The sequence below is a fragment of the Onychostoma macrolepis genome, chromosome 25 (assembly GCF_012432095.1).
Source record: "Onychostoma macrolepis isolate SWU-2019 chromosome 25, ASM1243209v1, whole genome shotgun sequence".
Lineage (NCBI taxonomy): Eukaryota > Metazoa > Chordata > Actinopteri > Cypriniformes > Cyprinidae > Onychostoma > Onychostoma macrolepis.
Genome location: NC_081179.1, coordinates 17,840,347 through 17,863,328, shown reverse-complemented (window position 1 = coordinate 17,863,328; position 22,982 = coordinate 17,840,347). Strand labels below are relative to the sequence as shown.

Below are 22,982 nucleotides of genomic sequence, written 5' to 3'. Positions count from 1 at the left end.
TATAAAAAGAAAATAACACAGGTAATTTCAGCTTAAATCATTTTGTTTTTAACAGTAAATTGACACTATTGTCTTTAGTGTGCCATAGCAACACCACAACACCATAAATGTATTTCATTAAATAGAAAGTTGAATGAAAAATTAATTAAACAATCCAATTAAAAATGAACTGATCATGTTGTATAGGTGTGTGTTTCTGTGCAGTGTTGTCTTTTGTGTGCATGTGTGTGTGTATGCTTGTATTTTTTTAAAGACTGTTAAGATTTTTTATGGATACATATCTACAGTAGGCCTATAAACCCATTTTCACCCTCAATTTCTGTGTAAAAGTGTGTGTGTTTGTGTGTGTGTGTGTATGCAGCCCATTTTACCTTTCTTTCCCTTTCTCTTCTCGTCTCTCTTTTTCCTTTCTTTGCTTGTCCTCCTACCATACTGTCTGCAATGCAAGTTTTTTAAAAGACTGTTAAGATTTTGTATGGATACATATCTAGGCTTATAAACCTATTTTCACCCTCAATATCTGTCTAAAAGTGTGTGTGTGTGTGTGTGTGTGTGCAGCCCATTTTAGCTTAACCAGCCATTTCTACCTAAAATGACTTTTTTCACAAAGTTTCTTTTATAAATTAAACTTTTTTATTTGAAAGAGCATGTCAAAACATTGTTCATAAACCTTTGCTTTGTTGGTAAGCTTACTTATAATTGCTTTAGTACCCTTATTAGTGATTAATTAAATTTTCTATGTCAGGCTCAATTACCTTACAATTTCTCTGACAAGCTCCATGTAACACTCTGCTCTGCCCGCCTTAAAAAACTCAGACCAATACAAATTATTGTTATATGTCAACAAGTGTTGAAGCAACAATGCAAGATCAGTTATTGTGATTTTCTGAAGAAAAATTTAAAGAGATATGATGCTACAACCTTATTTGGCCCATTTTACCTGATAGCCCATTTTAGCTGACTTCACCCTATTTTTACTAAACTGAAATTAACATTGTCATTACTTGAAATTAAAACGTTACCTGAATTTAAGATCAGAATTTAAGATAGTTTCCAAAGCAACATTTCTTACATTTTGTAAAACTAAAACTGAAATAAATTAACAAAAAAAAAATATTTAAAAAAAGGAAAACTAATGAAATGATAAACACAACAAAATTACAATGGAAAATATTATTAAAAACAATAATAATGGATCTCAGTGATATTATGATAACACTGCCCACAACCAGTCATCATCATCATAATAATAATTTCAGTCAAATTATTTTAAAGTCATTTAAGTAGGCTACTTTGAAGTAAATACCCTACTAACAATTCTTGGTTCCCAGAACGTTCTGGAAACGTTAGTTTTTGGTTCCCAGAACGTTATTTTTTTATGGTTTGTTTTTGGTTAGCCGGGAAAGTTTTCTTAACAAAAATAGAATGTTAGTTTTTGGTTTGTAGAACGTTCCCATAATGTTATTCTAATGTTCCCATAATGTTCGTTTTTGGTTCACAGAAAGTAGTTTTTGTCTTTAGAATATTATTCCTAACGTTATTATAACGTTTCCCTAACCTATTTACAGAGCTGGGTAGTAACTGATTTCATGTAATCTGGGTTACGTAATCATATTCCAAAAATTAAGTACTTGTAATTAGAATAAGTTACATTTTAAAATACTCGTAATCAGACTACAGTTACTTTTTAATGGATTACATGATTACATATTATTCACACAATAGCAATAAATTATTCATAATTCATTGATTTTCCCTAATTCCTCTTTTTCGTCTTTTAAAATTTCCTTTCTAAAATAGCCTACCGATTATATACATTCAGAAAGTCATCAGTCAGGTGGCGATACAGCATTTGACCACTGGATTTACGAAAATCATTTCAGGTTTATGTTATGTCTTTGGAAGGCTTTTGTCTTTCAAATTCATTAAAATGCATATCTTCACATTATTTCTTATTTACATGTAATGCAGGCATTCCGAAACTTTTTGTCATCTAAACCTTATTCACCAAATATACTTTAAGTACCCCCTGAGATTTAAAAATAAATATTTCAATAATTTAGTATCACATTTGCATGTTCACGGTTTCTTTGATGTTGATTAATGGTTACATGGCATGGAGGTAAATAAAGATATTTCATATTTGTTTAGTAAGTGTTTTATTTTAATTGCTATTTCGCATGCGCAGTCACAAGCGCGTTATGACTGTGCATGCGCATTAGCTGGTCTAGCCTGAAAAATAAGCTTTTTAAGAAACAACATTCATGGGGCAATTAATTTCAGATTTGTGTTGCCGATTTGATGTATGTAATTTAATTGCGAGCTCAGCAAGCATTTTTTGAGATTTCAGGATTCCCCCATTCATTAAGATAGGACTTGGTTTTGTATGAGCTGCCCGGAGGCGTTGCAAATATGGCCGAGAAATTTGGAATGTGTGCGTCTTTCCACTCCGAAGATGTCTATTCTTAATGGACATTCATGTTAAAAGGGTTACATAGCATTTTAAGAAATATACAAGGTGGTAAAGTGGGTACAGTTGAGACACACTTCATAGGTTGATATGTACTGTATACAGTAACAGTCCAATCATAGAAAATAAAATGCATACAGAGGCTGTGTGTGTTTGTGTACTGGTATTACCTACATTATGGGGACCAAATGTCCCTACAAATATAGTAATACCAGTAAATTGTTTAGGTCCCCATGATGAAACAAGCTTATAAATCATACAGAATGATTGAAAATGTAAAAATGCAGAAAGATCAGAGTGATGCATAGGTTTGGGGGTAGGGTTAAACAATATACAGGTATGTATATTGTTATTTTTACTGTTATGTTTAAATTTATACTGTTTGCCATATATTTTTGTAGTGTTAAATATTTGTTCCTGTTTTGTTTAACTGAATCTGAATCAAATAAAGAAAATAAATACATTTATTTTTAAACTGTAATTTATACATTGTAAATGTAAAGCTTTAGAGCATTAAGAATGGGTGTCTCAACTGTACCATGCTACGTTCGCTATAAGTTATTTTTAGGTTATTTAATAATAACCACCCTGCAACGTTCTGGGAACGTTATTTTATGCTTACAAAAAAAATAAAAAACACACAACTAAAAAGAACGTTTCCCTAACGTTAGTATGTTCCAAAAAACATTCTGTGTTTTGTGTTTTTTCCCCTAAATTGTCCGACTCACTTATACGTCATATTATTAAAATTTAATGAATAGTCTGCTAAAGGTGCACATCCTGTTTGTTTGTTTTTTCTTTCTTTCTTTTATTTTTATTTATTTATTTTTTTTATTTTTTTTGGAACATGTAGCTGGTCTTTTCACAAACCAACTGGGCAAAGTTAGCATTAGCGGTTAGCATTTCGATTAACCTCAATGGCGGTTGCTCCGTTAAGAAGTGAATCCTCGGTAAATACCGTGTGTAATTTCAAATCTGTCATTTTTGCTCGTTGGCACGAGTGTAGTAACAACATCTACCAGTAGGGGCTAACTACACCATACTAACACCAGGTTCACCTAGGCCTATAATAAATAATGCTAAATGAGCAGTTTCAGCTAGACACGATATAAAACTCCTTGCTTACCACTCAAATAGGCTATTTAGTCTTTCAAAGGTAGTATTAGCAATCATCTTAAATCTATGACTGTTTGCTTTATATTCATTCATTCCTTTTCACTGTGACAAGAAATGCTTTGTTTGGATCCGTTCTTTCATTTCCAAGCTCTCATATCCATCAGTTCTCGGTGCTAGTCGGGGTTTTAGTGAGGTAGGACTGTATTTGTGCTGTCACGCAGTTATTCGCAGTGACAGATGGTCTCTTGGCTGGATACGCTTCTCAGAGAGCGCCAGTCTTCACTGAGCTCCTCCACTCGGTGCAGCACGCCTGACAGCGCCTGAGGGAATCAGGACACACCAGTTATGACAGGGATAGAGCAAGCGTCCAGACATTTCACACCCTGCGAAGAGACGCCCTGTTCAGCCAGAGCCAGTGGAACATGGCTCAGCTACAAAGGGACATCACTTTGGGCTTGTCTAAAGATCAAGACAAGTCTGAAAGTCTGCACGGTGCAGATTAGAGGAACTGTGGCCGCTTCCAAACTACCACAGTGACCACTCAGACTTTGGTCATTTTGAAGTGGAAATCAGACGTCTCTATTGTAGCAGGAGAATTTCTGACATTTTACTTCAGAATAATGGCTATGTCCTCTGGTTTGACATGCCGTACTACTCCATTCAAACATGACCTTTTTATGAACATTAGGCACACAACTCTTTTTAAGAAATTGAGAGACTCATAGAATACTATTTGTACAGAATTTGTAAGATTTGTACACTGTAAAAAATCTAAAGTTTAAGGCAACCAGCCTCAGGAGATTTTTGAGTTTTCTCAACTTTAGATTTTTTTTTTTACAGCGTAGTAGAGATCACACACACACACAAACTAATAAAAATGACATAAAGAAATAAAAACAAAAACTTTTTTTTAAAGAAATTTAAAAAAAAATTAACATTTTCAATATTTGAAATAAAATAAACATTACCTGAAATGAAAAAAAAATATATATATATATATACTGTATGTGTATATATATATATATATATATATATATATATATAAACATTTTATTTCATCTATAGTTTCCAAGGCAATATTTCTCATTTAGTACAACTAAAACTGACATAAAATTAATCAAATCTGTCTAGACATTTTTTTTTTTTTTTTAAGAAAGAAAGAAAAGAGACAATTATGCAAAGTGATGCTTGTTGATATATTTCCTTTGCTTACAGCTAGATCATAATTTTCTCAGAATGGATTATATGGCAAAGTTTAATGTGGACAAGACTCTGTTGACCTTTTTTTTATAGGTCCTTTGTTGAGTCGGTTGTTACCTTCTTCTTAATCTGCTGGTATGGGTCCATTACTGTAAAACAAAAAAACTCTCTTTCAAGGTTAATTAAGGTGAGCAGCTGTATCATAGGTTCGAAGCAGAAAGGCCTGGAGGAACTTTATCAGAAGCAGATGTTAAGAAGGGTTGAATCTATCCTGTCAGATAGTTCTCATCCCTTACAGGCTGAATTTCAGATGTTGCCATCGGGATTACGCTTTAAACTCAATTCAGAACTAATAGATATAAACACACGTTTGTACCTGCAGCCATTCTGCTTCTCAATTCTGTAAAGAACCATAGATAACTTAGTGATTTACTATTTATTGATTGTTTACTGTTTTTTTTTGTTTTTTTTTAGCCATGCCTGTCAATACAATCTTTGTATTGGTATTGTGTGTGTGATTGTGTGTGATTTGTACTATACTATCTGTTGCACAACGAATTGCCCCATTGGGGACAAATAAAGAATTTGAACTTGAACTATATAATCTGTCTCAGAGGAAATTATATTATAACTTAAAAGCTGTTGTTTCATATTTGGCAAATTAATGGAGTTGTCAGTTTTTTTTTTTTTATGAACACTATTTTAGATATTTCTTTTAAAATTTCTCAGAAAAAAAAAAAAAAAACAGAAAATTGACCAGAAATTATATATATTAACAATTAAAAGAACTGCTTTCAATTTAAATATAATTTAATTTAATTAATTTTAATAATTACCATTATTATGTCTCATACATATTATTAACTTAATATATATTACATTAATTATATTATAAATATATTTTGTATTATAATTTAAAAGAACTTTTCTATTTTAATATATTTTGAGAAATTAATTGGAATAATTACCATTTTAATGTTTTTTAAATAAGTCTCATATATACATACATACATACACACACACACACATGTATACATATATATATATATATATATATATGTGTGTGTGTGTGTGTGTGTGTGTGTGTGTGTATGTGAATATGTAAATGTAAATATATATATATATATATGAACTTCAGATTTTTGATTACAGATTTTGTTATCTTGGCAAATTTGAAAATTTTGAGACATTGTTTGTTTTTGTCTCAGGAGAAAATTCTGAGATGCAGAGTTAATAGAACGTCTCATATAGCCGTTTACTTTTGCTCTTGTTCTGAAGCTTGAATGTTGCCATCCTTGAAAAGAGCCCTTTTCTCAGTCACAGTACTTACTGTAAGGAAAGTGTGAGAGAGTCCATGAGCGTACTGTGCAGCGTGTTTGCGATGTGATGCTTGATGGAGTCTCTTCCAGTAAGGTCAATTTACATTCACATCACACAGTACAGCTTGATTAATGGAGAGGCTGAGGAATGGATTCTTTAATTTGATTAATTAGGCTCAAGACCTTGTCTGCAGAGGTCTGATGAGAATTGAATATAAGCATTCTGAAGAGCCTCGAAACCCGCATTAAGGGATCGTTATATATGGAATAAATGAACATTGTGTCAATCAGGAAATTCATTGAATGAGGGGGAAGCTAATGGGTTTGATTACATGCGACCCCATTAAAACTTTTGTCCCAGTTTGGCCCCATGTGCATGAACAGATTAGTGACTGGGATACAACTAATGCACTATCATTATCCTCATAAGCAAGCTTAATATCATGAGGGCCTTGCCCAATGATGCCACAATTATCATTATTAACACAGGCTTTATAGGAAAGAGGAAGGAAAGTTTCTGTTTGGTGAGTTTCTATACGACCAATTTAGCTTTATAGCACGGTACATTATGTTTGATAAGCTCGAGTTTTTGTACTGACCAAACTATGAAAGCTAGTCTCTGCTATGGGACAAAAAAATAAATTAATTGCGACTTTAGTCTCACATTTTTTCCCCTTGCAACTACAAGTTTATATCTCACAATTCAGACTTTTTTTGTTGTACAGTGTGACAAATTACGCTATATTGATGTGCACATGCCCAGTCTGTCACGGTGCGCTATTCAGGAAGACGCTGGAGGCACGAGGAAACGTTTAACAGTCTTTAATCAAGGAAACACTGGGACATAAATCACAACAGGAGCTGGAGCAAACAAGTGAAAGTGACCCAACAAACACAAACTAAACAGACCGGGGCTTAAAAACTCAGGATAATGAGGGACAGACAGGTGCAGGGAATCAGCTAATGATCAAACTAAACAAGGACAGGAAGGTGACCAAATAAGGCAAAACAGGAACTGAAACACGTGACAAAACGGGTCCAATCCTGACACACTCTCACATGCCCATATCTCACTGACTCCTGACTTTTTTCTCGCAATTGAGACTTTTCTTCTCAACATTGCGAGTTTATATCTCAAAATTCAGACTTTTTCTCACAATTGTGAGTTTATATCTCACAGTCCTGACTTTTTTTCTCAAACAATTCAGACATTTTTCTCACAATCGTGAGTTTGTATCTCACAATTCAGACTTTTTTTTCTCAAAATTTCGAGTTTATATCTGAAGATACAGACTTTTTTTCTCACAATCGCGTTTATATCTTATGTTGCTAATGATGTTGTGATGTTGTTGCGTGATGGTGTCATTAATGGCGTAAAACTTTATCATAAATTAAAATACACAATGACATTTCTCAAACTAATTGGTCATCTTGGCAAAAAATATAATTCGAAATTAGATTTGTTTGTTTATTAGCATATCTTTTATTTGTAAGAGTAATATAAACGCAATAAATATATATATTTTCTAAATTCCACTTTTTAAAAATTGAGACGAAATAATTATACTGTAAACAGAATGTGTTTAAATGATTTGACAAAACTTGTGTGCAAGAGCACTAGTAAACAGGAAAGTTTGGGCATTTCGATGAAAAATTTAAGAAGTCAAAGAATGTAAAAAGCAAAACATATGGATGAATACATTTGTTTAACATTTTGATCAACAACATGCATTTGGAAAACATGAATTTTGCATTCATGCCAACTTTATTACTAAGCCTAAGCCAGAATTTTAACTGTTCACTATTTTCCCACAACAGAGTGGAACTACTGAGCTCTGCAAGGTCAATATAAGTGTAAAGATGTTTACACCGTATCAGCATGTACTCAGAAACAACTGTCTAGAGCTCCATGTTCTGTCACAGGACTGACTCTCACAGAGCAAGTCTCAGCTCAAACAGTTTTAGGCACAGAACCACATTGCAGACAGGCTGTGTGTTGTTGGAAGTCCTTGACATGGAACCAACTTCTACAGTCTACCGCATATAATCACTATTGAGTGTAACCATTTTAATAGCAACTGCAATAATCCAGTATCAGGAGAAAGGATCCCCTGGTGGAAGGAAATCTGACAAGAACAGCATGAACAGAAGGCTGGCTATAATGTATTTTGGTGTAAAAGAGAATACTCTGTAAGCAGTATGCAGCATTGTGAAACTGTGCAGTTGCTATTTCTGTCTGATCTGACTCTTAAAAATGACGTTGAATGGTGTAAAACTAAAGGACTTGTCGTTAGCTAAACCTAAAACCATTAAAAAAAAATTAATTACTTAAAATAAAATATACAAAATAAATAAATAAATATTTATTTAAATATATATTTTTTTGTTTTTACTGTGGTAGATGACATATTTTCCTTTTTGAGTGCACTATTCCTTTAAGACTCCAATATATATATATATAATAATTTATATATATATATATATATATATATATATATACACACACACATACACATATACAAAAATATAAACAAATGAATTTAAAAATAAATAAAATTATATATATATATATATATATATATATATATATACACACACACACACATACACATATACAAAAAAAATAAATAAATAAATAAAAAAATATATATATATATACATTTATCTTAAAAACTAAAAATTTATTTAAAAGAAAACTAATTCAAAACCTATAAATATTAATACTAAAATATACTAAATTAACACTGGTGTTAAGAAATCAGGTTGATTAAATCAGTTTAATAATTAACAATATTAGCAGTAATAAAAATAATATTAAACCCAGTTCATTTCAATGTTACCACGTGAATCAGTTATATATATAATAAATACATTTATTTATTTATATTTTTTTACAGTGGTAGATGACAAAATGTTCCTTTTTGAATGCACTATTCCTTTAAGACTCCAATCTAACCTTGTGTTTGCTTTAGTTATAATTGGGCTATACTTGTATAGAGGATTAAAAGGTATTCCATAAAAAGAACTGCACAGTGTGCCTTGAAGGCAGTTTCAATGATTGGCTTTTTATTATAGATGATTGCATAACAGCCATCTCCAGTTGAAATGGGCCCGAGGTAAAGCTTCATGATTTAGACTCCAATTAAATTACCTCACTCACACTGACAGATGAACTCAGAGCACGGCCTTGTGAGGTCTTTTGAAGGAATGAGCTCACAATGTCAAAGTTCAGATACGGCACGGCTAATGTGTTTGACACCATGGACAGTGAATCTTGCCTCTTAATTAATTTCCTCCGTCTGACCCGCTGTACTGTCGGCACTTATGATTGCAGACACTCCTAGGCATTTTATTCTTATAAAATAGTTCTTAAAGGGACGGTACACCCAAAAAATTTATTCTGTCATCATTTATTTAGCCATATCTTTTGAAAATGTTACTTTGTTCTTTAGCAGAACACAAAAGGAGTTATTTATAGATGTAAAAACATAATCAGATTCATATTTTTTCTTAAAGGGTTATTCCACCCCGAAATGAAAATTTTGTCATTAATTACTTACCCCCATGTCGTTCCAAAAGCTTCGTTCGTCCTCGGAACACAATTTAATATATTTTGGATGAAAACCGGGATTCTTGTTACGCTATTTGCGTCCAGCGGATACTCTCCAAAATGACGCTACGCTGACGCAGAGGAGACGAATTGTTGAATAAAGTCGTTATTTTTATTTTCTTTGCGTACAAAAAGTATTCTCGTAGCTTCGTAATGTTACGGTTGAACCACTGATGGCAGATGGACTATTTTGACGATGTCTTTCATGCTTTTCTGGGCCTTGACAGTGTTATTTACTTGGCAGTCAATGGGACAGTTACAAACCTCCTGGTTTTCATCCAAAATATCATAAATTGTGTTCCGAAGACGAACAAAGCTTTTACAGGTTTGGAACGACATGGGGGTAAGTGATTAATGACAAAATTTTCATTTTGGGGTGGAGTAACAATTTAAGAAAGAGTGAGTGGTGGTTGCCTGGACGTTGTTTTTTTGGTTATTCAATGTTCTAAATGATTTTAACATGTCGTTTTGCAGTTCTGGACGGTTTTTATGTGGTTTCTTGCTCGCCCAAATCAAAAAAGCTCAGCACCACATTTATTTGATCTCTAGATAAAAGAAGTCTACAGATATTTTTACTAATTTTACAGTCCACGAGGCAAGTCTGATTGCGTAGAAAAGTAATAACGCACTTCTTCTCAATAAACCACACTATTTAAAGCATCATTCATGTTTGTTGTGCAGACCTTGCAGTATGAGCTGCACAGCAAAATGTAACACAGTTAGGGGATTGTTCAAATCATTAACCCTAATTATGGCAGTAATGATCCTATATGAGCCTTATATGAAATATGAGCTTTAGCAACCACCGCTAATAAATGGATCTCCATTAAACACTGTATAAAGCTTTTTTTTGTTTGTTTTTTTTTCACTTCTGTATTTGTGACAATGGCTAATGCAGCAGTTTTATTGTCACAGCCATGGTTACTATGGTAAATCTGTGCATACATCACAGGAAAAACAGTTTCACTAATTAACGTCCTGGTGAGAGGAAGATGATTCGGAATGAAGCGTCTGCCAGAAAGTTGTATTCATAATTTTATTCATAATTTACTTGGGGTTTTGTCAGAAATAACAGCCTAATATAAAGCACATTATTTATATTCTAGTAATTCTTTGGGGAAGCGTACTACTCGCTTAATTTAACTGTGTCTATTTACTGCGCAGTGTGGGTGTGACCGAAACCAATTCTCACTCTTTAGGGGGCTTTGGACTGGTGTTAATGTTCTGCAGAGATGCATGATTGTTTTGATATTGGCATAATCCCTCATAATTAATCCAAACGATGGTTAAATTGTTCTTTGGAAACTCCATGAGAACAGAGGTTTTTCCATGACAGTAATTCATTATCATAAATATCGACCTAAACATTTCATAAATACGGATGGCACAGTTCAAAATCATTTCAAACTAATTTAAACGATTAGTTCACCCCAAAATGAAAATTCTGTTCATTTATTCACCCTTATGTCAATTCACTGACTTTCATTCTTCAGTGAAACCCAAATGAGATCTTTTGGTCATGCTTTTCCATGATTTAAAAAGTATTGATAAAATATCATAAAAATAGCTGTGATTCAAGAACAAATCATTCAGACTGGTTTTGTGAACCGAATAAACATATTCACTGAAAAGATCCAACAAAAACAATGACTTCACAGAAGAGTTCATAGATCAGAAATCACTACTTCATAAACGTATCAAGGACTGCTAGTGCTAAGATTTTTGGTGAATAATTATAAAATTTGGATCTCAAACCTAACAAATACACTACTGCTCAAAAGTTTGGAATAACTATGATTTTTAAATGTTTTTGAAAGGAGTTTTTTATGTTCACCAATTGCATTTACATGATGAAAAATACAGTAAAAACAATAATAATTTAATCTATATTAATATAATTAAATTATATTACACTAAAAATGTAATTTATTTCTGTGATCAAAGCTGAATTTTCAGCATTACTCCAGTCTTCAGTGTCACATGATCTTTCAGAAATCAATATGCTGATTTGCTGCTCGAGAAAAATGTGTTATTATTATCATTAGTGTTAAACCGTTTTTGCTGCTTAATATTTTTGTGGGAACTGTGATACACCACCATTGAAAAGTAAAAATAAAAATAAAAATAAGGAAAAAATAAATACTTGCATTAACTAAGGATTCATTAAATTGGTCAAAAGTAACAGTAAATACATTTATAATGTTGCAAAAGATTTATATTTCAAATAAAAGTAATAAGCAGTGCAACTGTACAAAGAACCATTATTAATACTTGAGCGCCAGTGATAACTAATAACTGAGAAGCATATCAGCATATTAGAATGATTTCTGAAGGATAACATGACACTGAAGACTGGAGTAATGATGCTGAAAAATCAGCTTTGCATCACAGAAATAAATCACATGTTAAAATATATTCAAAGAGGAAACAGTACTTTTAAATTGTAATAATATTTAACTTTTTTTCTAACATCTTACTGTATTTTACATCGAATAAATGCAGCCTTGGTGAGCAGAAGAGACTTCATTCAAAAACATTAAACAGTCTTAAGTATTCCAAACTTCTGGCCAGTAGTATACATTCAGAATATGTTAAATGTAGTTATATGCACTATTTTTATGTTCACATAAAATTTCGCAGCTTCACATACCCTGTTCTTTTTCACTTCTATTATATCAAAAAAATTCACCTTCTGCATTCCACAGAAGAAGGAAAGTCATATGGTTTCAGAGCAGCACAAGGGTGAAAAATTAATGACAGATGTTTCGCTTTGGGTTAACTATCCGAGTTTTTGGGAAGCTTGTGGAAAGTTTCAGTTCTTGTAGTCACTTGAAGCTCTTTGCTTGGCTGGAATGTATGGGAAGTGAGTTTGTGTGCTTTTATCAGAAACAGTTTGTGTACTGCAGCTACGGAGAGCTCTTTTCTTCGAGTCCGGGCTGGAGTAAGTTTTACGGTTACATCTAGGCGTCAGAAACCTCGGCGGTGAAGATGAAAACACAGAATCGGTGGACGACAGCCTCGAAGATCTCATTCCACCTCTGTCTTCGCCGTAATCGTCATCGTCACAGCACAACGCGTGATAGAGCGTCTTGTCGTAGTAATGGAGCTGTCCTCCAGATCCAAAGAGCCAGGAGGCTTTAGGGCTGTTTGAGGCCTTTAACGGTCCATTGAGGGCAGGCAAGTCTCCACAGCTCCTGCGGTAGAGCTCTAATTCTTGTTTCTTGGCTGTGGTTGGGTTACGGAGCGTGTCTAGCAGAGGGTTGTGCAGTAAGTGGTTGTCGGATAATGTCTCATTGTGCAAGAGGTCACCACGGTCCTCGCTGCAACACACTAGTGTCAGGTCATCGTCTGAGTCGAGGTCAATATCTGATGTTAACTTGTCGATTTGTGCCACGACCTGAAGAGAAGAAAAAGAGAAAATTGAGTACATGTCTGGAAAAAGCCCTTGTGATATCTGAAGCTTTTGTAGTTTGCCCCAAAAATTTAAATTCTGTCATTATTTACTGTATTTTCAAACCTGGTTGACTTTCTTTCTTTAATACTATATCATACAATACGTCCATTAAATATCAACTGGGTCTGATCTGCTTGTTTTCCTCAGGAAAAGAAAAGCCATACAGATTTGGAACGACATGATGTAATGAGTAAATGATGACAGAATTTTCACTTTTGGTTCAATTATCTTTTTTTTCAGTTCCATGAAATTGCTATGTTTAAATCAACTCAAACATTTGGTCTAATAATAGAAAACTGCAAACAGAAAACTAGCATGCTAAATATACTATTTTATTATTATATATAACATGATTTTGGCAGGAGGTACGAGAAAAAGTAGATCACTATGCTGGCATATGAGCAGTAATATGTCATTAAGTAAAACAATATTAAATACAGGACTTTATTGTATGTAGCAATACTCAACATCGGCACAATCTCCACTGTTCAGCATAATGTAAACCCCCAAAATACCAATATAAATCTGCTCTAAATCCCATTATAACAGAACATTAAATATTTACAAGTTTCTTCTTTTTCTTCTGGCTCAAAAACATATAAAATTGCACTTGCTTACAATATTAACTCTCCCTGTCTAGTCCCATGCAAAGCACACTGGGAGCTAGAAAAGTCTCAGTCAGATTTAGTTAAAATCAACAAAAAATTAGTCACGTACAGAGCTGGGTAAATTATTTACAAATTGTAATCCATTACTGATTAAGGATTACATGATGAAAACTGTAGTTAACAACGTAATCTACACTGTAAAAAAAAAAAAAGTTGAGCCAATTTAAAATTTGAAGGCAACCAGCTTCTGCAGATTTTTGAGTTTTCTCAACTTGTCGTTTTAAGTTTATACCACACAAATGTGAGAATTTCCCACAAAAATAAGTTGAGCAAACTCAAATATCTGCTGAAGCTGGTTGCCTTAAAATTTTAAGTTGGCTCAATTTTTTTTTTTTTTTTTACAGTGTAGGTTACTAATGTTAGGTGATATAATCTGACTACTTTTAGATTACTTTTATTATCAAACTTGCTTTAAATGTACCATATTGATATAATAAAACAAAAAAAAAAGTAAAAATGTTCCATGTTTTGTTTTCAACATCATAAAATTCATTATTCAAAATAAAATTCAAACATTCAAAATTCATTACATTAGTGAGTTAATTGTCATGTTGCGCTGTTGCAGGAAGACGCAGGAGGCACAAGGAAAGGTTTTACAGTCTTTAATCAAGGAAAAACTAATCACAACAGGAGTTGGAGCAAACACATATAGCAAACAAAGTAGACCCGACAAAGATGAACTGAACAGACTGGGGCTTATAAACTCAGGATAACGAGGAACAGACAGGTGCGGGGAATCAACTAATGATCAAACTAAACAAGGACAGGAAGATGACCAAATAAGGCAAAACAGGAACTGAAACACATGACAAAACGGGTCCAATTCTGACATTAGTAGAGCGTGAATAATGAGTTAATAAAAACCTAATAATTAATTAAATCATAAAAATGTAAAATAAAAGCAATTTAAACACTGCACGTCTGTGTAACTATTAACCAACAACAGAAAACTGTAAGCATGCGAAGGTGCTGTTAAATTATTGAAATATTAACTACTTCTGCGATATTTCAACAAATATTTTATTTTAAGGGGTGACAAAACGTTTGGGAATCCCTGCATGAAACACATATTAATAAACATGAAAACAACGATGCACCCAAATTTTTGTCCAGACTTCCAGATTCAATAAATTATGAATAATTTACTGCCACTGTGTGAATATGTAATCATGTAATCCATAAAAAGGTAACTAATCTGATAACAACTTGTAACTATAATTACAAGTACTTCATTTTTGGAATCTGATTACATAATCCAGATTACATGTAATCAGTTACTACCCAGCACTGGCCATGTAACAACACATTTTAAAGGGGTAGTTTAATGTAACCATTTTATAAGGGTAGTTAACCAAAAAAATTAACAGTTGTTGATCCCCACTGACCTCCATAGTATTAAAAAAATATGATAAGTCAATAAGGACCTGAAATTGTTTGGTTATCCACATTCTTCAAAATATCTTCTTTTGTGTTCAAAAGAAGAAAGCAGCTCATATCGTGTTTGGACCAACTTGAGTTGAGTAAATAATGACAGAATTTTTATTTTTTGTGAACTCGCTTTAATAAAGAAAATTGAACAAGAAGCAGACTTCTTTTAACAACTTGTTGCAACTTGTAGATGATAAAAATCAAACCCAAACTATTTTAAGAGGTCATGATTTAGCATGTATTTATATGAGGATTTATTCACAAATGTACAATTTTTAGACAAAACTAAACATGAAGATCCACAGTTTTGGCCTATTAGTGGCTAATTTGTATGAATTTATATCTCATTCATACATTTTTGTACCACCTGATTTGGCTCAAGTGACAGTTATGTTTAGGGTGGGGTTACTTAAAATAGTTATGTTGTTCTGTGAGATTGGGTACAAAAATGTATGAATAAAACCATTTGAATTCATACAAATTATTGTATGAGTGTTGCTGAAAACACTAAGATATTCCACAGTATTTTCTGAAGAATGCCTGTAGTTTTATACTGTACATGTGGCTGGGCTTAAGCCATAAATGAGTAATAAGGATATATATATATATATATATATGTATCTATCCTTTCCATCTTTATGTTTTCCATCTCACCCCATTTCACCCACTGGCATTGGAATATTTAATATCTGTTTGTGCTGAAGGGAATTTGTCCTCCTGCTGTGCTAGTAACTGTATCTTACATAAGATCTCAACTATACGCTTATCAATATTCCTTCTTTTGCTTTCCCCAGCTCTTTTTCTGAGCAGGGTCTCAAGTCTGGTGCTCACAAATCAGAGACAAAACAAAGCACAGGCTTAGCGATCCTGCCAAATCATAAAGTCTGTCTGAAGATTTTAATCAGATTATAACGAGCATAAATGGTTATATATGATGGGATATTATTTGAAATGAAATCATATGACTGCCCTGCAAAGACATTATGTTGCCCCTTGTCAATATTAAACAGCTTAGTACGTTATTTATGACGCAGTTATGTTTGATTTCTCAGGATTTTGATGATAAAGCATTGCTCGGATTGAAATAGCAGAGTTATTAATGACAGCGTGTTCTGTAATTCGCTGCTTCTGATTTCGATGAGCTCAGGGCTTTGCTGCTGCCAAACCTTCTCATCGTATTCAATTGCAGGATGCGGCGTTCATGATATAGCAGATCGGCTATTCAGCGGCGAGCCAAAGGCTGTTGGGATTCGGTAATGAGCAGTCAAATGTAAACAGGAAGAGCCTAAATGATAGGCATTCAACAGCCAGAATAGCCATTCACAACACACCTGCTGCTCGAAAGCGCACACAATATGCAAACAATGCCAAGCTTTAAGCAAGGACTGTACAAACATTATGTACTGTATTTGTGAATAGGCTATGTATCGAGCCCTGCCAAGTATGATAAGCGCCATGCGGTTATCAGAGAGATACATTTTTGGGACTCAACTGAAAGGCTCCTGTCTGGAGGAGGTATTAGATCATCTCTTGTGGGGTTGTGCCCTGTGTGCTGCTCTCAGACAGTTCATGTTTAATGTATTCCTGCCAACCTCACGCAAACTGATCGGAGATCAGAGTGCCGCTCAATTGAGACCAGCTGAAACAATTGCTACCTTGTGAGGGGCGGTTTGACTTGAGGAGCCTTGCACACCTTGCAAAGCAGAAATGCTGACCTGTAGAAATCTCCAAGTGTTGTGATTGTTGTAGGAGGTAGTAGCTAGTGCACTTGCTGACTGCTTGTATGCATTGACACATGTTTCTGTAGCTCGATAACTGCAAGCTGTACTGTATGCAACACCAGTGTTAGGGAGTAACCAGTTACTGGCGTTATGTAATTTAATTACAAAATAAATGGAACGACATCTGAATATTTTCTGTAAAAAGTTAGGATATTGAATAATATTAATTTGTTGCTTTGCCCATTTTTGATGTGCTCATTGCCTCCTTCCTTTTAAAGGGTTAGTTCACCCCAAAATGAAAATTCTGTCATTAATTACTCACCCTCATGTCGTTCCAAACCCATAAGATCTTCGTTCATCTTCAGAACACAAATAAAGATTTTTTTGATGGAATCTGAGAGTTCTCTGACCCTCCGTAGACAGCAACGCAACTGAAATGTTCCCAGGTCCAGAAACGTAGTAAGGACATCTGTGAAACAGTCCATGTGACATCAGGGGTTCAACTTCAATTTTGCGAAGCTATGAGAATACTTTTTGTGCGCAAAGAAAACAAAAATATCGACTTTATTCAACAATTCTTCTCCCCCGCATTACTGTCGTCCGCCATTTTGGAGAGTATCACAATGCATACGCATGCTTTACCCTAAGTATAAACAACGCTAAATACGCACTTTCACCCCCGAGCGTAAACAACTGGACCTGGGAACATTACAGTTGCGTCGCTGTCTATGGAGGGTCAGACAGCTCTCAGATTCCATCAAAAATATCTTAATTTGTGTTCCGAAGATGAACAAAGGTCTTGCACGTTTGGAATGACATGAGGGTGAGTAATTAATGACAGAATTTTCGTTTTTGGGGTGAACTAACCCTTTAAAGGCCTTTTAGTAAAGCGATGCTATTCTGATGCTTTTATTTGAATTTGCAGTGCACCACGTCTGCCAATTACATCAATCCACATTGCCGCTGAAAACTTTAGGGCCAGATTTACTAACAACTTGCACTAGCGCAAACCATCTTTTGGCGTTAAAATAGTACTGTCAGAATTTACTAAAAACGCGCAGTGAAGTATTAACGCTAAAAAGGCATGGACACAGTTATTTTTGCGCATGACCTTATTGAATATGCATTTCAATCATGACAACTCTTGGAAGATTTTAGCATGGTAATGGTTATGACAATGTTAATGTATTTGGTCTTGGCAGAACAGATCTGCTATGCTGCTGCTGCTGATTATTGCTTTAGTTGTAGATTATTGCTGCTGCTGCAAGCAAATATGGGAACTTGCTACTGCCAATGCATACGACAATACAGTGCTGTGAGTATTTAAAACATACTGCTGCTGCATAAATAGCATATATAATAACCCATAGATCTATACAGGTGGAACTGGGGAAGGTGCTGTGTTTCAGAGGAACTGTGAAAGCGCGCTGCAAATGCTCGTTAAATGTAAAGTAGCAAGCTCATTGGCTGCGTATGCAACATGAACCAATCAGCTTCTGCCAAGTTGTTTAACGCTGTGAATATCATCAGTTACATTAATACCCGTCAGCCTGCGCCATCTAGAGTTTCATGACTGAACTATGCATTTGTAGGAGTTTCCCTTTCATACGCAAAATTCATGGGAGGAGAGTATTTAAATGAATCACGCAACACAGTTTACTAACGTTTGCACTCGTCAAATTAATTGGTATTTGCGCCATTATTTAACGCCCAATAAAGCATGTCTTAATTTTCCCCTCCCATCGGCACTTTTATGGAATTGCGCTCTAATGCTAATTTGCCCTGTTTAGTAAATCTGGCCCTTAGGCTACAACCTGTCTGAGAGTTTGTGGTGGCTGTGCATTAAAATTTAATTATTATAATCTTAATTCAAGTGATGAAGGATTTTGAAAGTCTGACAGTAACTAGAGTACTACTGTAAGGTTAACCCTGTCTGATTTAATTGTTTGAAAATGATTAGCATTTGAAAACATTCGTTAGAAATCTTGAAAAGTAATCAAAAAGTAATCAAATGTAATCAGTTACATTACTTTAATAAAATAATTGAAATAGTTACACTACTAATTAGGCCTACATTTTAAAAAGGGTAATCTATAACTTATTACATTTCAAAAGTAACCTTTGCAAAATTGAGCAACAACCAAGGGCATGGGTTTGAATGATGATATGCATTATGCATAAAGTTTACTTAGATAAAAGTGGCTATACAACTATAGAAACTATAGGAACTACACAGCATTACAATTACTATACTAATATTTATGTTTTTTCTTTGCTTTTGAACATATAGAGCTTTTTTGGTGGAAAACCACAGGGAAGCTTCTCTTTTGAAATGTTTATCTTTTTTCAACAACAAATTTATAAAATATTCTTATTACAAATTTGGAAAGCTGCTGGGCAGATATTGCATTTTTAAATGCACATTATAACTGACTCAAACTCACAGCACTTGCACAGATTGAGTTTATGTAGAATAGAATTTACTGCAAATCGCTCCAAAACACTGAAAACTGTTATCATGTGCGGCTCACGTGAAAAAGATGACATATTTATATTATTATTTGTGATTTGATATTTGTGCTAAACCATACCACTCTCTGGCATTATTAGAATGAATTAAAAAATGTTTTTGGCCAATTGACGACCAATTCACTCAATATTTTTGTTTGATATGGTGATTGTCTTGGACTTTATACTGCGCATATTATGCGCATTTAGCCATGATTAATTTATTTCCGTGGGTGAAAGTGGTCAATAATTGGGGGGTTACAAATATAAAGTGAGCCAAATACTTGTTGGTCATGTGATCTCAAAATGGCAGCTCCCATGAGGTGACCCTCTTCATGTAAAATAAAACACCATTTTCTAACCATGACTAGCATCTTCTGAGTATACATAATTTATAACACAGTTTTCAAAAAATCTATGCATTCCTATTCTGAACTAAAACAATTTTAACAGATCTTTTACAAAATACAGAAGTTTTAAAAAGTTATGTTTCAGAACTTTCAGGACCAAAAGCAAAACAAAAGACAAAAAGTCCATTTGGAGGATTGTTTGGATCCCCTATTTAAATCTAATTAAGTAGCTGGTGCAACAAATCCCATGCCATTCTAAAAGTTACAACCCATACCATTTTTATCCGATTTGTCTCACAGTCATCTTACCTGCAGAACCCCCTGTCTTAGAGTCAGATAATTGCCAAACCTTCCCAGAAGGCTTTTAAACAGAGTGTGAGTCAGAACAAGCATTTGCCCAATTTAAACTTTTGCGAGAGGAAGCCTGATTTGAAAGCAGTAAGAAACAGACCCATCACCACCATTGGGCTTCTTAAGCGATTGATTTTTACCTGGAGACTCCAAAACATCTGATAGAAACCATTAGATTCAAAAACAGATTCTAACCTCATACATTTTTCATCATCTATCGCTGCCTTCCTCATATATTTGCTCTGAAAATAATCTCCATATGCATTATCATATCTATCTACATATATATTTACATGGCATTCAAGGTATATGTTATATAAGCTGTTGCCTTGGTTTTGCTAGCAGCATGCTCTACTGATTGAGCTACAGGAACACTGTTTACCAGAAGAGCTCAAGGTTTGGCTAGTTAACTATGCATGGGGAAAAATGTGTTACTACATTTAATGGTAGCCATGCATTCAGACGAAATAAAGTTCTTCTAACTTAGCTCAACTTACTATATTCTTTAGTGTGATGGTAGCATTTTTTTTTTTTTTGACTCGTCATAAAAGTCACAGAAATGTTTTTAGTTTAACCATAATTTTAGTGTAGGCTATGTTTTATACAGATTGTTCAGTTTATATTGATTACCAATTGTCAAAATGCATAATTTAAAATGAAGTAACCTCTTAAGTACTTTAAATGGATTTTAAAGTAGTGTGTAAGCTACTTTAGTACTCAAGCACTTTTGAAAAAGCAACACTACAAAACTTACTAACAACATTTTTTTTTTAAAAGTGTAGCTTGGCAACTTACTACTAACATTTTCAAAAGCATCGACATTACCTTCCTGATAATGTTGTTTACACCATTGTACTATAAATAATGAAAACAAAAGTCAGTCTGGTTAAAATAGTTGAATTGTTGATGGATTTCATAATAGTCATGGCCAAAAATATCGACACCCTTGGTAAATATGAACAAAGAAGGCTGTGAAAATTAATCTGCATTGTTAATCCTTTTGATATTTTATTTTAAAAATTCACAAAAATCTAACCTTCCATTGGATAATAAGAATTTAAAATGGGGGGAAATATCATTATGAAATAAATGTTTTTCTCAAATACATGTTGGACACAATTATTGGTACCCCTAGAAATTCTTAGGAGTAAAATATCTCTGAAGTATATTGCCATTCATATTCACAATTTTGAGCATTCCAGCACTCCAGGGTGATTATGAACATTAAATTATCCAGCCATGGCTTCCTGTTTCACCGAAATATATAACAGGAGGGAAAACAAAGCACAAATTCCCTTAATCATCCATCACAATGAGAAAAACCAAATAATATATTTCTGATGTGCAGCAAAAGATAATTGAGCTTCACAAATTAGTGAAGTGGATTTAAGAAAAGAGCTAGAGCAGTGAAAATTCCCATTTCCACCATCAGGGCAATAATTAAGAATTTCCAATCAACATAAAATGTTACGAAACTGCCTGGAAGAGGACGTGTGTCTATATCGTCCTAATGCACGGTGAGAAGGAGAGTTTGATTGGCTTAAGACTCTTCAAGGACCACGGCTGGAGAACTGCAGAAAATAGTTGAGTATCGGGGTCAGAAAACCTTAAAAAAAAATTGTCAAACAGCACCTACATTACCACGTGTTGTTTGGGAGGGTTTCAATAACAATTCTCCGAGCTCATCTAAAAACAAACTCCAGCATATTCAGTTATCAGACACGACTGGAACTTCAAATGGGACTGGCTTCTATGGTCAGATGGAACTAAAAAATGAGCTTTATAGCAGCAAACACTCAAGATGGGTTTGGTGAACACAGGGATAAAAAGTACCCCATGCTTCTGCTGGCCGTCCCAGTCCTCTGAACTGAACCCTATAGAAAATGAATGGGGTGAACTGAAGAGAAGAAGCACCAACATGGAGCTGGGAATCTAAAGGGTCTGGAGTGATTCTGGATGAAGGAATGGTCTCTGATCTCTTGTCAGGTGTTCTCTAACCTCATCAATGGAGGTTTCAAAAAATATTGAATAAAAGGGTGCCGTTAATTGTGGCCAATGTGTATTAGAGAAAAACATTTATTTCATAATGATATTTCCCCCCATTTTAAATTCAAAAGGATCAACAATGCAGATTAATTTTCACAGCCTTCTTTGATCATATTTACCAAGGGTGCTGATATTTTTGGCCATGACTGTATACAATAGAATATAAAGAAGCCCCATATGGGATCTGTGCATGTGCTGTTTTTGGTGGGAAATCAGTATTCTACGGAATTGATTTAAACATGATTAAAATGTGTTAAATGGAGCTCATGATCAAATTAGCCAAATTACTGAATTACACGAACACAAAAGGAACTTTAGACATTATAATTCTGTATGCGTGGGGTCTGTAAGTGAGCAGTGTACTGGTTACACTTGGCAGCAAAGAATTTAGAATCATGAAAAATGTTTGGCTGTTATCCATGGAATAAGAGACAGCTGAAAGACAGATGAGCGTGTGGCAAAACTAATAACCATAACAAGATGTCAGTAGTAACAATAAGGCTCTGCTGCAAGGTGTGAGTGACAGATGGAGGTGTTAACTCAGGCAAGAGCAGCAGAGCTACCGGTGATGCCTGAACTTGGCCAAGGAGACGAATGAGACAAATCCAGCGAAGCTGTGACTGAGATGATGAGACAAATGCCAGTCTGGGACACTCATAGACTTAGTGACAGTAATGAGGCAGATAGATATCCACCCGAGGAAAGAGATTAATTAAGGAGATGTCCTCTCACATAATGCTG

The 22,982-nt window shown here is 34.2% G+C and overlaps 1 protein-coding gene and 1 long non-coding RNA gene across 4 annotated transcripts in view; both read right to left on the bottom strand.

Annotated features, from left to right (window-relative positions):
• Positions 1-3,466: 3,466 nt before the first annotated feature.
• Positions 3,467-6,300, bottom strand: LOC131533852 (uncharacterized). Of its 2 annotated transcripts, none has more exons than XR_009269225.1 (3): positions 6,151-6,300; positions 4,867-4,935; positions 3,467-3,906 (listed from the first exon to the last, which is right to left on the bottom strand). It is a non-coding gene; the product is annotated as an uncharacterized LOC131533852 (long non-coding RNA). The 2 variants fall into 2 exon arrangements; XR_009269224.1 differs by having other exon boundaries at positions 4,904-4,935.
• A 2,672-nt stretch (positions 6,301-8,972) lies between these two features.
• The window catches only part of scamp5a (secretory carrier membrane protein 5a), a 29,470-nt gene continuing 15,460 nt past the window's right edge, over positions 8,973-22,982 (bottom strand). Inside the window, exon 2 of one of the 2 annotated variants that reach the window (XM_058767584.1) lies at positions 8,973-13,112. In XM_058767584.1, the coding sequence (XP_058623567.1) occupies positions 12,528-13,112 (585 nt within the window). In that variant the 3' untranslated portion in view covers positions 8,973-12,527. The remainder of the gene's footprint in view (positions 13,113-22,982) is intronic. The other variant, XM_058767585.1, reaches the window with a different exon arrangement.